This window comes from Propithecus coquereli, unplaced genomic scaffold (genome assembly GCF_000956105.1).
Source record: "Propithecus coquereli isolate 6110/MARCELLA unplaced genomic scaffold, Pcoq_1.0 Scaffold4, whole genome shotgun sequence".
NCBI lineage: Eukaryota > Metazoa > Chordata > Mammalia > Primates > Indriidae > Propithecus > Propithecus coquereli.
Window position 1 is genome coordinate 13,268,249 of NW_012149729.1, and position 14,709 is coordinate 13,282,957.

The following is a 14,709-nucleotide window of genomic DNA, read 5'->3' on the forward strand; positions in this document are numbered from 1 at the left end:
CCCGTCTTTACAAAAAATACAAAAATTAGCCAGGCTTGGTGGTGTGTACCTGTAGTCTCAGCTACTGGGGAAGCTGAGACACGAGGATTGCTTGAGGCCAGGAGTTTGAGGTTGCAGTGAGGTATCATGCCGCCATAGCACTGTAGCCAGGGTAACAGAGCGAGACTCTGTCTCAAATAAAAGTATAGACATTTGTTATCAACTGACAGATTCTAATATACTTATTTATATTTGAATTATGACCCAAAATCTCAGGTATATTTACTCTATAAAATCAAACCATTCTGAGCAGGAGGAAGAAGATCCACTGAATACAGACTTCTAGAGCTAGAGATACCAGAGTTCACGTCCCGAATTTACCATTCTCTAGCTGTGGAACCTGGGATAAATTTCTGAACAGATTTCTTAACAGATAATTATCTTTTCTTTAAAGTGAAGTTGATACTGTCCACCCAACAAGGCTCCAATAATTAACGAACTCAATAACATAATCAAGTATGGAAACTTACACATAGTACCATTCCATAAATCATAGTGTTGTCATAATGTCTTATTTTTTTTAATTTTATTGAGTTTTAATTGAAATTACACTTGTTTGAAATTACACTTGTTTAAAATGTATAATTTTTTTCCTAGCCTTGGGTTATTTCCTTCCACACATGCACACTAAAATATTAATAATTTTGCCTTTAAATGTTTTATTTTCTTGTGTTAAGTATCAAGGGTACCCTTGTTCATTAACAAAGTAATATATTGAGTTTGGAAGCTGTTTCTACTGGCCCATACTGGTTAGTTTCTTGAATATTTGCCCTAATAAATGTACAGGGACAATTATTTGTCATACCTGTGTGTTGCAAATGATTATCCGCATGCAAAGAGCCAGCGTGAATCTCTGGTTACCCTGACATGACCATTAAGTATGACCATGCTACCATTAAGTAGCATGCTCAGGCCTCCCATGGCAGCTAGTTGAGGACATGTCTGACTGTCCTGACCCAGCTGCCTCTGTTGGAAAATCCCACTTCTCAGGGCTTTTGGTCTCTAATTTTAGAGCCTGTTGTCTCTTTCCATGTAAAGTCTAAGAAACCAATTCCCAATTAAACTGCACTTCTGTAAATAGACAGTCGGTTACTACTGACTACCTCTCCTGTTGTGTTTGTTTTGTTTTAAATGTTATTACTCTATTTAGAAGTAGATAAATTCTTTACTGAGCAAAAAAGTTTGCACTAAAAAGACAGGTATTTTAAATTATAAGTGCATTGGAAAATGCAAGTGATAGCAATTTTACATAGGTCTTCAAATCTATGGATGCTATATTATGCTTTTCTTTTTTATTGTTAATTTTTAAGACTTGGAATTTGTAGGGGTAAATCACGTAGATCCCAAACATGGAAAAATGGCCATTAATTTAAAACTATTTTTTAAAAAAGATTAAAACCAACATTATGCAATACATGGCTTTCTCCACACCCTGTGAGTCCACAGATCAGGACTCCGATGAGTTGGAGGTCACAGGAATTCGAAACTGGAGCACAAAGCTACAGGAAGGACTTTGGGGTCAGAAGGATATGGGGATAACTGCAGCCCTTTCTAGCTGTCTGACTTTGGGCAAGTCTTTTAGCCCATCTGAATCTACATTTTACCTTCTTTAAATAAGTATTATATCCATCCCCTACCTCATGGTGTTGATTTAATTGGTATAATGACTGCAGGTACTTTAAGTGCTTCGTAAATGATCAGGGAGCCTCATCGCCTTATCTCCTTTGAGTGTGTGGAATTAGTTCCCAAGTGAAAAGCTTCCACCCAAGTAGAAAAAAAAAATCCTCTCTAAAATTAAAAATGCATATGTAAATGGTAGTAAATCGTAATCATCAAAAGGAGAAATTTTAGCTGGTATATTTTCGGTAATTTAGATTAAGAAGACTTCATAGGGTGAGTTTGTATCATAGTGATTTTCTTTTAAAATATTCTCTTTGAGGATAGTTCAGAGCAAGTTACTGATGTTCTTTTATGTCCTTACTAAAAATATACCTTTTTTTTAAATTAGGGGGAGTTTGTTGCTTGTCTCCTGTCCCTATTACGACAAATGACAGATAGACATTATCAACAGCTGCTTGATAGTTTCAATACGAAGGAAGATCTAAGGGTAAGTGACTTTTTAAATAATTTCCTCTAATATGTCTTTTTAATTTCTCTCGTTCTTATTCATCACTGTTCAGACAGTTCCTGGACAAGTGCTTTACCTGTTTCCATTCAGTTCTAAACTTTTTTTCTCAGCTTCATCCACAGATTTGCTCATCTATATTGGCTCTTTAGGGTTTCTATTACTCAAGCAAAGCTTTTAGCTCTCATTTTGGATAAGGACATAGGATTTGTAACACCTGTCATCAAAGTTAAATAAACTAGAAACAGAATAACAGAACTAAGGAGACAAAAACAGACTCACTCTAGTTAAGTAAGTCTAGAAATATTGCCTACATAAAAGATAAGGGAGAATATGTAAATATATTAGCTAGTTTCATCTCTTTAAAACCACAGTGAGAAGTTCTGGCTACAACTTTATGACTAGGAAAGCAGAGTTGTATTTGATATTCTCTATCATCCATAGTCTAATCAATACGCTATGCTAGTCTGATAGGCTGACATTAAACAGAACATACTGGTGCTAAAAGGTTTCTGAAAGTCCAATATTTGCTGAGATTTGGGGAACTATAATGCTTCCTTCATAGTGTCATACAGCATAGACGTGATTGTTCTCAGTTGGAGGAATGATCTGTCATCTGTTCTTATTTCTCTTTCATCTCCATTTTTCCAGACAACTTTCATATATAAACCATCAGATTGGGAGGGTTGCTTAAATGCTGGGTGATGGAGAATTGTCTTAAAAGAACAATAGGTACAGTTTCACTGCAATGTTTGCTTGCTTGGAAGCCTTCACAGTGCCTTAGAGGAAGAATTGTAGATTTTTTAATATGGATAGTGCATAGGGGTCAACTTATCTTTGACTTTAACTGCCCGGAAATATTGTATGATCTCAGAAGAATCTTTCTGTTACCTTGGTGCAGTTGACAATCTGAGACATATGACACAAAGAATTGTTTAGGGGCAGATGTCGTCTATCTAGCAATTAATCAATTGGCATATGATATCATGTTTTTCATTCTTACGTTCAATCTTGAGTTTAGAATTAAAAATGGATAAAAGGCCTTAGGACTTACCCACTCCGAGTGCAGAAATCCAAAATGTCAAAAGGAAGATAATTGTTCAGTTATTAACTTTAATCAGAAATTGTATTTTAGCACAGTTTTACTTAAGAAATCTATGACTTCATATTGAGAATTTCCCATAGGAAAAGCCTACGTATTTTCATAGAGCCTGGGAATTGAAAAATAGCCAAGAAACATAAATTGAAAGACATAACCAATTTAATCTCAGTGTTGAGTTTTATGCTTTAATATTCACATTAACAATAATAAAGCAAATGGAAATAACGAATAGAGTGTGTTATGTGGACTTTCCTTATTCCAGTTAGCCAACACACCTTTTCAAAGGACAATTATATTTCCCTCTTCAAAGTTAGCTAGGCCTTCAGACCAAGAGAATGATTTAGTGATGTTAATTACTTAATCTGTTATTCAAGAAATACAGATTGAGCAACTCAAACATGGCAAGCAGCAGGCCAGGCACTGGGGATGTCATCTAGGCATGGGATGTCCTATTCCTATAGGGAGGAGTCAGATAGTCGTGGGCTTGACCCCCTGAGTAGTGGCTATACAAAGTAGGCACACGATGCTATGGAGCATCTGGAAGTTGCTGCCAGCCCAGACTCAAGGTCACAAGAAAACTTCCCAAGGGAGATCTTGGGAAGACCTGAGAACTGAAAGATTAGTAGGAGTGTGCTAGACGTATCTTTGGCTCGGACTTTCAGATCTCTCAACTAAAATGTCACCTGAATGCACTAACTGACATAGCACACCCCCTACCCTACCTTTATAATACTTCTTAGAATCTGGAATATTTTTTTTTATTGGTTTATGTGTATTCCCCAACCCACAGCTACTAGGTTATAAGCTGCTTGATGTCTAAAGCTTTGACTGGTACATTGCTGTATCCTCAGATCCCAGAACATGCCTAGCACATTGTAGGCATTCAAGAAATAGTTGTTGGTTGAGAGATAGAAAATAGAGTTTGAGGAAGAATGTTGTAAGACCTAAAGCCCTGTGAATGGCTATGGATTTGATTTTGAGGATATTTTGAAGCTTTGGGGGGCTTTAAGAAGGGAGAGACATGATCGTGTTTGAGGTAAGAAAGACCCCCTCACCCCTCAATCATGAGCTAGATGTAGTGCAAAACCCTCCTCCTGTATCACAGTGCATCTTCTCCCCCCCACCCCCCGTGAAGATTGATTGATACTGTTAGGATTCCCAAGCAATTGGGAGAGCTGGGAATTCTGTTAACGTCCTGAGCTCTTTGCTCAGGCAGCCAAACTCAGCTTTTCCCCTAAACTTTAGTAAAGTTTCCTAAACCAAAATCTTTGTTATCAAATTGTATAAAATTTCATTTGTCACTTCTTTCCATATAATAAGGTAGTTCTAGTCATAGAACAGAGATGTTTAAGAAAGGCCAGATTATTAGAGGAAGAGTTATTTGGGGGTTTTGTATCTACATTTGAGTTAGACATTAAATAAAAGGCAAAATACAACTTAACAGAGTGATATTTAATGGAAAATTATAACTGATATTGGGATTAGACAGTAAAAACACCATGTAACCCTACTGTTTTAAAAAGTGATAAATCAAAGTATATGTTTCCCCTCTGCCAACATATCCTAACTACCAGAGGTAACTACTCTTAACATCTAGAGGTATGTCCTCGTAGACTATTTTCTATGCTATACATACATACACATATTTTTTAAGTGGAACCATACTGTTCATATTGATCTGTACTTTTTTCCACATGATAATCTCTTGGATATTATAGAACCCAAACCTCATTCTTCTGAATCTCATTATATGGATGCTACATAATTTAATTTAATCATTCCCCTTCTGATGGGCATTCAGGATGTTTCTGATTTTTGGACATTAGAAAGGATCCGCCGTAAGCATCGTGAGGTTGTATCTCTGTGGACTTGTGCCCTTATTGCTGTAGAATAAATTCCTGGAAGTAGCATTGTTAGGTTGTTAGGTCAGAGGATGTACACATTTTAAATTTTAATTGATATTGACAAACTGACATTGAGATTTTTAAATTAATATTGTTGTTGTTATTTATTTCTAGCACCAGTGCTTTGTCCTTTCTTTTTATCAGTTTAAAGAAAGACTTTAGCATTTCCCAGTGTTTCTCTAAATCAAAATGAATTTTGAAAGTATGTAGTTCTCAAGTATCTACCATGACTAATGGTGTTTTAACTCCATCATGCTTGAAGAGCATGGATACCTCTAGGGTTACGTTCAATGGCTTCTGGCTTTTTGAACAGTGTGCCGTTTCTTTTCCTTGGTCCTCACGTGTAAATGGCGTGAGTCACGGTGTCAGAACACAAGTGTGTGGGAGCAGAGACCTGAGGGCTGGCACTCTGCATTGTTTAATCTTTTCTTCTCTAGAACATGTAATTATTTTAAAATGAACAAAAGCAAATACTAGGTAGTGATTGCTTTTTTTTTTTTTTTGGCCTCCTGTGGTCAGTAATGTTTTATTATACACCCACTTTATACTGGGGGCTAAAGTTTTGTCGACGTCCTTGCTATTTCATGTATATAAAGCCATGAGACTGCCTGCTGTTCTTCGTTGATTATGACTTTTCGTAAAACTGTGGAAATCTTGCTATAAGCATAAGATTATCCATGTTCTGGAAGTTAAGTATAGCACTATTATAACTCTTCATTGTCTCCCATATACTGGCCCACTAAGTTTCAAAAATCCTATTCGATCAAGCCTCAATCCAACTTTAAAACTCTGAGCATGTCCCATTATCTACAGACAAAGTCCAATCTGTCATGTGCCTGTCCTCAGTCTACCTTCCAGCCTCATTATCCTCTACCCTCTTCTAAACACCTTTCACTCCAGCCACTTGAAACTACTTGTATGTTCCTAACAAAGCCTATACATAATTTTTAATTCCTCTGAATCATCTTTTTCTGTATCTGAAATGCCTATTCCACTACAGCCTCATTTCCATTGCCTAATGTGTACTCTATTAACTCCTTCTCTGATTTCATCCAGCTCATGCTACAAAATCCAGTGCAGGTGTCACTTTCTTGATGAAGCCTCCACAGGTTGCAGTTTACAGTCCCCCCTCTCTGATAGTGTGCAATAATGCACTGTAATTATTTGCTATTTCCTTGTGTTTTTAAAGACTATGAGCTCCTTGAGAGTAGGGACCATGTCTTTGTGTCCAAACACAGAGCCTGGAACATTAAACCTTTGTTGAATCCATGAATGTTCTTAATATTTTTGTCTGCTTCAATAAGCCATCTTTTTCCATACAATTATTGTGAATTATCATCTTTATTTGCATATATTAATTACAACAGAGAAATAGTTCTATAGCTCTAAAAGACTGAAGATCTCTTGGGAGTTATTTTGTATAATACACTTAAAGATTCTGTTTTAAGGATATAAATTTCAATGTGATAATGTTATTAACACCCTTTAATTGAATTCAAACCCCATATCAAGGGTATTACACTTTTGAAATTTGTGGCAAATTTTAAAAATAACATCTATCGCCTAAATCATAAGTAAATGAAATGTGTTTCTGGAAGGCTCTGTCCTATTCATTGTTCTTGACATAAGGAGACAATGTCCTGGTCTGTCTACCTGCTTCATGATGCTTTATTTTGTAGATGTCTTAACTCATGTTTCATGGTCTAAGAGTTCCTCTTTCTGTGTCTCACCAATTCTGTTTCATAAACCTAATTTCTGTTTGTGCCATTCTTAATATCATAGTATCATGGATAAACACAGAACACTTTTATATATGGTACAGCTAGGAAATCTTTCTAAAACACAGATTTGATCCTTTCAAACATCTGCATAAAACCCCTCAGTGTCTCCACATTGAACTCAGGATAAATGTCCAAACTCCTACCTATGGAAAAGTTACGATGTTTACCTTTTATCTATCCGTATTTATTTATCTTTTATTTATCTCCATTTATCTTTCAGCACCATTTCTTGCCACCATCCCGTGCAGTCCAGGCAACCCTGTGCTCTCTCTTGCCTCTGTGGCCTGCAGGTGTTGTCCCCTCTGTGTGGAATACCTGGCCCTCAGACATCTCCTAGTTTATAAAGCATGCATGCGTCTGTGTAGTTATGAGATTAACATTCATGTCCCCTACCAAACTGTGAGCTCCATGAAAGTACAGAACACATTCAGCTTCTTCAGTATTGTGTAGCATGTCACAGACACTCCATACGTACTCGTTGCATGAATAAATAAAAGAATATATCTTACCTGGTCAGCCGGGTGTCCCCATCATCTAATGTCACCCACAGTGCCTGGCACATAGTAAAGTACTGAATATTTATAAATGAATAAATGTTAGCGATAATTTCTAAAATCATAACCACTGTTCCTGCTTTGCTTTTTATTTGAAAATAGGACTTTTTATTGTTTTGGAAGATTTTCACAAGAACTTTCTTACTTGAACCTTTTGCACTGCAGGAAAAGTACTTCTATAAAGTAGCACTTCCCTGTTTCTTTTTTGTTTTGAACCCTGATTTGAAGAATACAGTTAAGTTACTATGCTGGGCTACATGAAGTAAACAAACAGAAGAAGAAATGGCTCCCAGGTTGCCAAGTTTAAAATGGTAGCATGTGAAACACTTTTTTCTATGTGCTATCCGAACACGAATATTATAGGCATGACAGTGTTCTTTTTTAAATTATAAAAGGAATCTGTTACTTATTTAAATGTGCAAAATAATTGTATCTATCTATGCAAAAGCACATATTTAGTGAAATGACCAGAGCTGAAAAGTACTTAGGACAGACAAGAAAATACCACTGTATTTGGGGTAGGAAGGAAGGGGATGTTAAAGAATCTAGCACTCAGGTCTTGATGCTTTAAACTATTAGAACTGAGTTTGAAATAAACCCTGTTGCATGGCAGTTGACAAATACTTGTTAAACTAAATTACATGTAAGTACCAAAGTGGAAAATATCTGTGTTTTCACAATGTGATGTGATGAAACATTAACCTACAGCTTAGAAATAAGAAAAATTGGGGGATTATTTTTGAATAGGTAAATGATCATATTAACTTTTTTAAACTCCTCTAACTGCAAGAGACCTTAAAGCCCCCACATTTTCCAAGTATAAGAGCTCCATTCCAGAGAGGTTAAGTAAATTGTCAAGGTCATTGAGCTAGTTAATTGCAGAGCCAGAATTAAAATTTAGGTGTTCTGATTCTCAGTATATTGTTCTTTTATTTTTCTTATAAGGTTTCCACAAATGAAACTTGAATGGACACTGTAGAAAGCTACTCAAGACACTGAAAAGTTTTCTTGAGGGAAATAAAGTTTTATGTCAATATATAGCATTGTCACATGCTGCCACAGCCTTTTATTTTGTGAAGTAAAGGGGAATAGAAAAATGAGACAGCACAGAAACAGCTTATCTATCCCCAACTCCTACACTTGGAGTAATCTTTCCCTTGTCCTCAACACTACGAAAGAACAACTGAAGTTGCTAGCCCTTGAGACAGATGTCTTGCCTCCTGTGGCTAAATCTTTCGGACAATTTTTTCTCCATGCAACTGACATCACAGTGCCCCTCCCCAAAACCCCCACCACACACATAGACATACACACCCCCAGTCAGGGTGTTGCCTCCAATTTCCAATTGTCACAAATTTTGGGGCGAGAAAATGGAACTTCAGTATTTTAGAATTTATTTAAAGTATTCCTAACTAATTGTAGACTATGAAAAACAAATGAATCTCCACTTTCATGATTGTTCTTTGATATCTATCTGAGTAAATGCAACAAGGTAGGAAACTGAAGTGGGGTACAACTCTTTGAAAGATAAATGCAAAAATCATTTTTTTTGCAGGGATTATATGTATTCATGTCTGAGAAACCCAAAAGAATCAATGAAAAATTGATTCATTAAAATAAGTTTTATAAATGCATTAAAAAGGGCCTCTGACAGTGTTAGTATGCTAATGACCTTCTATCCCAGCAGAGAGCTAGAAGGTGAAGTGTTTCCCAAAATTTTCTGACCTACAGTAGAATACATTTGGGAAACTGCTTCTGGTGATTCTGGAGACATGGGCACAATCTGTCTAGCCATGGGGAGACAGACGACCTGGTGGGCATGTTTCCACATGGTGTATATACTACATGTCAACGTATGTGTGTTGATGCCAAAGATGCTAAAATAAATACTTGTCAAAATATTTATCGGCTTGATTCAAGCTGTTAGAATATATAAAAAAAAACAATGAAGCTGCCACATGGTTCTCAGTTTTTAGATTCTATCTATCTTCAGTTGATCTGAATGACAACCATAATCTTATATTCAAGCGGCTTACATATTTAACATAATGTGTTGTCGGGTCTGATAAATAAAACCCTTGTGTTTTGGATTGCATTTTATTTTTAAGTTTTCTAGTTAATAAATCTAAATCAAAGCCAGACTGAGAAAATCCCTTTTTGAGTTGGGAAAGCTCTATTTTGTTCAATACACGTAGTACGTTATCTCCTTAACTCCCCTTTAAAGATCATGCATTCTAGCTTTTTGGTCCTGTCTCTTGTAATGTTTAAAGAAGAGATATTTCCATCTCTGAGGATAACTTCTGGTCAAGAGTGTTTTCAGGTGGTCAGTTTAAAGATAACATCGCACTAAATACTACTCTGCTGCCCTGTGGCACGGCATCCCTGTGAGGGGTATCTCGCCACTCTCATAGCTACTCAGCACTCGACGCTGGGCTCGAGTTAGCACACATCTTCATTTGAGTTGATTCTGCATCACACACTCAGGAAAATTCACTCAGATTCTATACCCCTGCACACATCCCATTAATACCATATCTCAAGAACCCCCTCTAAGAAACACAGGTTTTTATAAAAGATGCTTTTTTATGAACATAACATTGTAACGTTGACACCTACTTAAAGGAAAGTAGAACTGAACCAGGGCTGTTCGTTGTTCCCTTGAGTTAAAAAGTTCTGCTGTTTACGATACTGTAATTGAAGAAAGGGAATATATTTGCCTGCTAATCTCCTGTTCCAAGTTTTCCATTTTTATTTTCAGAATCTAAATTGTTACAATTTGAGAAGAGAAATGAAAAGTCATTTCCACTGTACCTGACAAACAAAGAGAAGAGAAAACATTTGGGAAGGGTAGCAAGCCAGTGGGTTTGGGTGCTAGGAATGGGAAGCGTAATGATCCCTTCCCTTGTGTAAATAATTTATTAAAGTGTGGTTCCTTCTCTATGATTGCTTTGGAAATGGTTATGATAGTACTCTGAGTGTGTGTGTGTGTGTGTGTGTGTGCGTTTTTTGACAGTTACAATAAATCAGTAAAATGATCTGTTTCTCCTCATCCAAGGATTTCCTGCTGCAGATATTTACTGTGTTCCGAATATTGATACGCCCAGAGATGTTTCCAAAGGACTGGACTGTTATGCGCTTGGTTGCTAACAAGTAAGACATTTATGTTGATGGTAATTCCAGCTCCTGGTATAGAGGAAGAGGGGAGTATAAAATGATCTTTTTAATCTGATCTCAAGTTTGAAATTTTTTTTTCTGCCTATGAATTAACTTCTCTGTCTTTTGTAAAAAATTATTTCTGTTTTTTTTGAATTATGATTTGTTTATAATATATTAACATCATTCAAAAATCAAACAATATAGCAGAGGACACATTGAGAACTTCCATTCCCATCTACCTTCTATCCCCAGACTATGGTGACCACTCTTGTCTCTTGCATATCCTTCCAGGGTTCCTTTAAGAAGAGCCTAGCAGGTAACATAATATGTTCACTATTCTGTACGTCGCTCTTACACTCAGAAATACTGGCAGTCTTTCCAAATTAATAGATAGAACGTCCCTCATTCTTTAATGCTTTTTTCTTTTATACCTGAATAATATTTCATCGAATGGGTATACCATAGTTTATTTAACCAGTTCCTAGTTGCTAGACATTTAAGTCATTTCTGACCTTTCTTAATTCTTTTTAACTCAACAAAATACATCAAGCATCTACCATGTGCTGAGCATGGGGAATAAGACATGGCCCTTAGGTTGGACACATGAAGACTGAAGTTCCTTTGATTCATCCAAGTGGTGTGGCCAGGAAAGAACTGAAAATAGTGCTCTGATGAAAGTTCAGAACTAGAAACAGACATTTGGGAAACTATTGAGGTAAAGGTGATATTTGAATCTCTGGAAGTTGATAAAATTAGCTTATATTAAGCATATCCAGCAACAAAATAAAATGATCTGAGGGCAATACTTGAAGGAAAGAATGTTAAGGACAGTCAGAATGTTGAGGGCCATTCTGAGGAGTACAGTGTCAGGGAGGTATCCGTTCTTTCTGCTTCCTGTCCCCATAGTCTCAGGACACAGAATGAAGAAGTTCTTTAGGAGACTGGCCTGATCTTCACTTCCAAACTTATTTACCCTCTTTCATTAGCATTCTCACTTTCCAAGCCCACACTTGCCTGCTTTTCCTTCCTCCTCTTCTCCAAACACCAACACCCTCCTTCCTACTCAGAGTGAAGGTTGGATTCTCTAGGCACCTATCCATAGGCCAAGGTCACCCCATGACTTCCCCAGATGCCCAGGTGTGATGGTGGTGAGAGCCACAGGAATATAGGATTTGAATTTGATTAGCTATGCTCAGTACAGCTTCTGCTGCAGTATACATTTATAGACTCGGAGGTGCTAAAATGATGTGTTAAAAACTTTGTGAAGTAACAAATAGTATAATATGGCATATTTTACATAAGTACAGCAGCAGCTTTTCCATTTTGAAGACTAATTGAGACTGCTGAAATAGCTCTCTTTAGAACTTAGCATATTTACTTTGATATCTGTGAGTAGAATCAAATATCTATTCATTTGGATATCTGCATGCTACAGATTTAAGTGGGAGCTTTTGCTCATGTATCTGGCCTTATTACCAAGGAGTAAACATTCTGGGTACCTGAGGGCTATGAAGTGATCTAGGGAGCCAGATAGGAAGGGTCCAGGCTGTGGACATCATCATCACATAGCATCAACATTTATTCACGTGCAGGGGTATTTTGGATTGAATTGGACTTTTCAGTGGCAGAAATTCAAACTGAAAGTAACTTTGACATTTTGTTTCTTACACACACAGTCTCTGCTTGAGCTTGCTGAAAACCATGACAACAAGGTGGCTTTTTGATATTAAATACCATCTCTCTCTGTCCCATCTTTATTCCATTTATAAAGACTTTTGTGGTCACAAGAGTGGATAACAGACTGAGAAGTACAGGGTCTGGTTTGGAGTAAACACATAATGTTCAGGATTTTCATCTACAGTGTTTAACCAAATGGGAACATGGTTTTGTTGGAGTTGAGCTCTGCGTAATATATTTAAACAGAAGGTTACTCCCATAGCAAACCCAAGAAAAGTGCCATCAGCCTTTGCTAAATGCAGTGATTTCATTCCGTTGCCACCCAAGTGAGTGCTGGTAGGAGTCTGGCGCTGCCTCTCCACTGGCAATGGCTGGCGGCTGTGAGTCCAACCTAATTCATGGACAGGACTCCAGGGTCTGGTGAGACATCTGCCCAGTTGGAGCAGGCTGGCTGCTATATGCTCGCCTACTCACCTCTCTTTGCCTCTCCTCTCCTCATTTGGTAGTTCCTAGCCATTTCCCATTCATATTATGAAAACATACAAGATTCGTCTTGCTTTATAAATGCAGTATATAGTCCAGAAAAAAAGCCCTCAACTATTTGTGCTGTATCTGTGAAAAAATATTAACCTGTGTAATATTGTTAGAAAAGTAGATCTCTGAAAGATGTTAAAGATATTTTAAATATGTTAAAGAACATGCACTGGAAAGAAAAAGTTCCCACTTTGCTAAGATGCGTAGAAACAAGTTGCAGGAATTAGATCTGTGTCGCTTAAGTTGACCAGCTCTTCTTCCACAGTATTAACTTCATTATATAAATATTTGATCAAGGCCTCTCAGAGGCATTTTAACCCAAACTCCCACTTTTATTAGCCCACTTGGGTACTTAATACATGTCAGATTGATAGCAGCTAGCTGAGAAGTCATCACTGGCCTACTCTTGAATGCAACTGAATTGCTCATCCCTGAAAGTGAATGTTCTTTTATGTGTTGGTCCTTTCTTCCTATGTTTTCAAGTAAATTAAATGCCTTTAACTTTCATCCATAAGCTGTGTTGTCCCACATCTTGTAGCTTTCCTGCTTTATGTGAAGTCCTGCCAAAATCTGTGACCAGACACCTGGTGGTTTGTATGGTTCTTTATTTATTTCCACCTGCATGCCCGATATTGTGTAACACAGCAAGTGTGTCCACTCCAAATTCTGCAAGGGCAAGAGATGTTCCTTCTCGTTCTTGCTTGCTGCAAAGCTATCTCGTGCCCACTGTAAGTTCCTGGTAGATGTGTCTAATGAGGACAACTGCTCAATCTAAGAAAGAAGAAACATAAGGAAGATGAAAAGTAAGTACCAAAAATATAGGACACTTTGAGACGAGCTTCTCTCCACCCCCTTCCCATACACATTGTGAAATAAAATATAAAAATAAAGTCACAGCTTTATATACATATTTTCAGGGAGATAAATCTTTTAACACACATGCCTACTAAAGAAAGTAAAAAACTCCCTGGCCCCTCAGTTGAAATTTCAAGTCTTTATTTTGTTTATCTTGTGTGCATGTTGGCCTCAAACATATCATACATTTACTTATGTATAAGTTTCACATGAGATCTATGTAGCAAACAAGTGATTTGTTAAATCATTTAGGGAGATCATGCATTCATTTACTGGACTATCTATTTGGCAAATATCTTCCAGTTTCTGACGTATAAAGTAAGAACTATAAAGATAAAGAGCACAGGTCTACAATGGTGTTTATAAAAGGAACTTTGTTCAGGACTGGAGTAGGACGGGTCTTTTATGAAAGAGTAAAACTTGAGCTGAAAGATAAAGCAAGAGGTACAAGGACATCAAAGGAAGAATGTTACTGTCAGGAGAAACAGTGTATAAAAAGGCCCTCTGGTCAGAATAAATACAGCACACTCGAGGAAGTGAATGACTGTTACTGTGGCTGAAATGTGGGGAAGGGAGGAACTAGTAAGACAGGGCCCAAATACTGATGGGTAAAGAGACAAAAGAGAAACCAGAGAGAACCAGTTAGGAGCTTATTGCAGCCATCCAGGTAAGAGATGCTGATGCTTGGGCAGGTGGATAGCAGTGAAGATCGTGAGAAGACTGATTTTGAAGATAAAGATAACAAAACCTGCAGGTAACTGGATGTGGGTGGGAGAGAAAAAAAGTAATTGAAGATAGCTCTTAGATTTTTGGCCTGTGCCAAAGGATGAATCGTGGTGCCATTCACTTAGTTGGAAATTATGAAGAAAAGAGTAGCATTGGAGGTGAGAGAAGTAAACTTAGTTCACTTGTGTTGAATGTAAGTTCAAGATGCTATTAGATATCCAAGTGGAGATGCAGAAGAGAAAGCTGGATTTGCTTG

At 37.2% G+C, this 14,709-nt stretch overlaps 1 protein-coding gene across 1 annotated transcript in view; it reads left to right on the forward strand.

The window, feature by feature from the left end:
* DOCK4 (dedicator of cytokinesis 4) overlaps positions 1-14,709 on the forward strand; it is a 477,172-nt gene that overhangs the window by 368,817 nt on the left and 93,646 nt on the right. The window contains exons 25-26 of the mRNA XM_012652744.1: positions 2,048-2,146; positions 10,561-10,655. Of these exons, the coding sequence (XP_012508198.1) occupies positions 2,048-2,146; positions 10,561-10,655 (194 nt within the window). The remainder of the gene's footprint in view (positions 1-2,047; positions 2,147-10,560; positions 10,656-14,709) is intronic.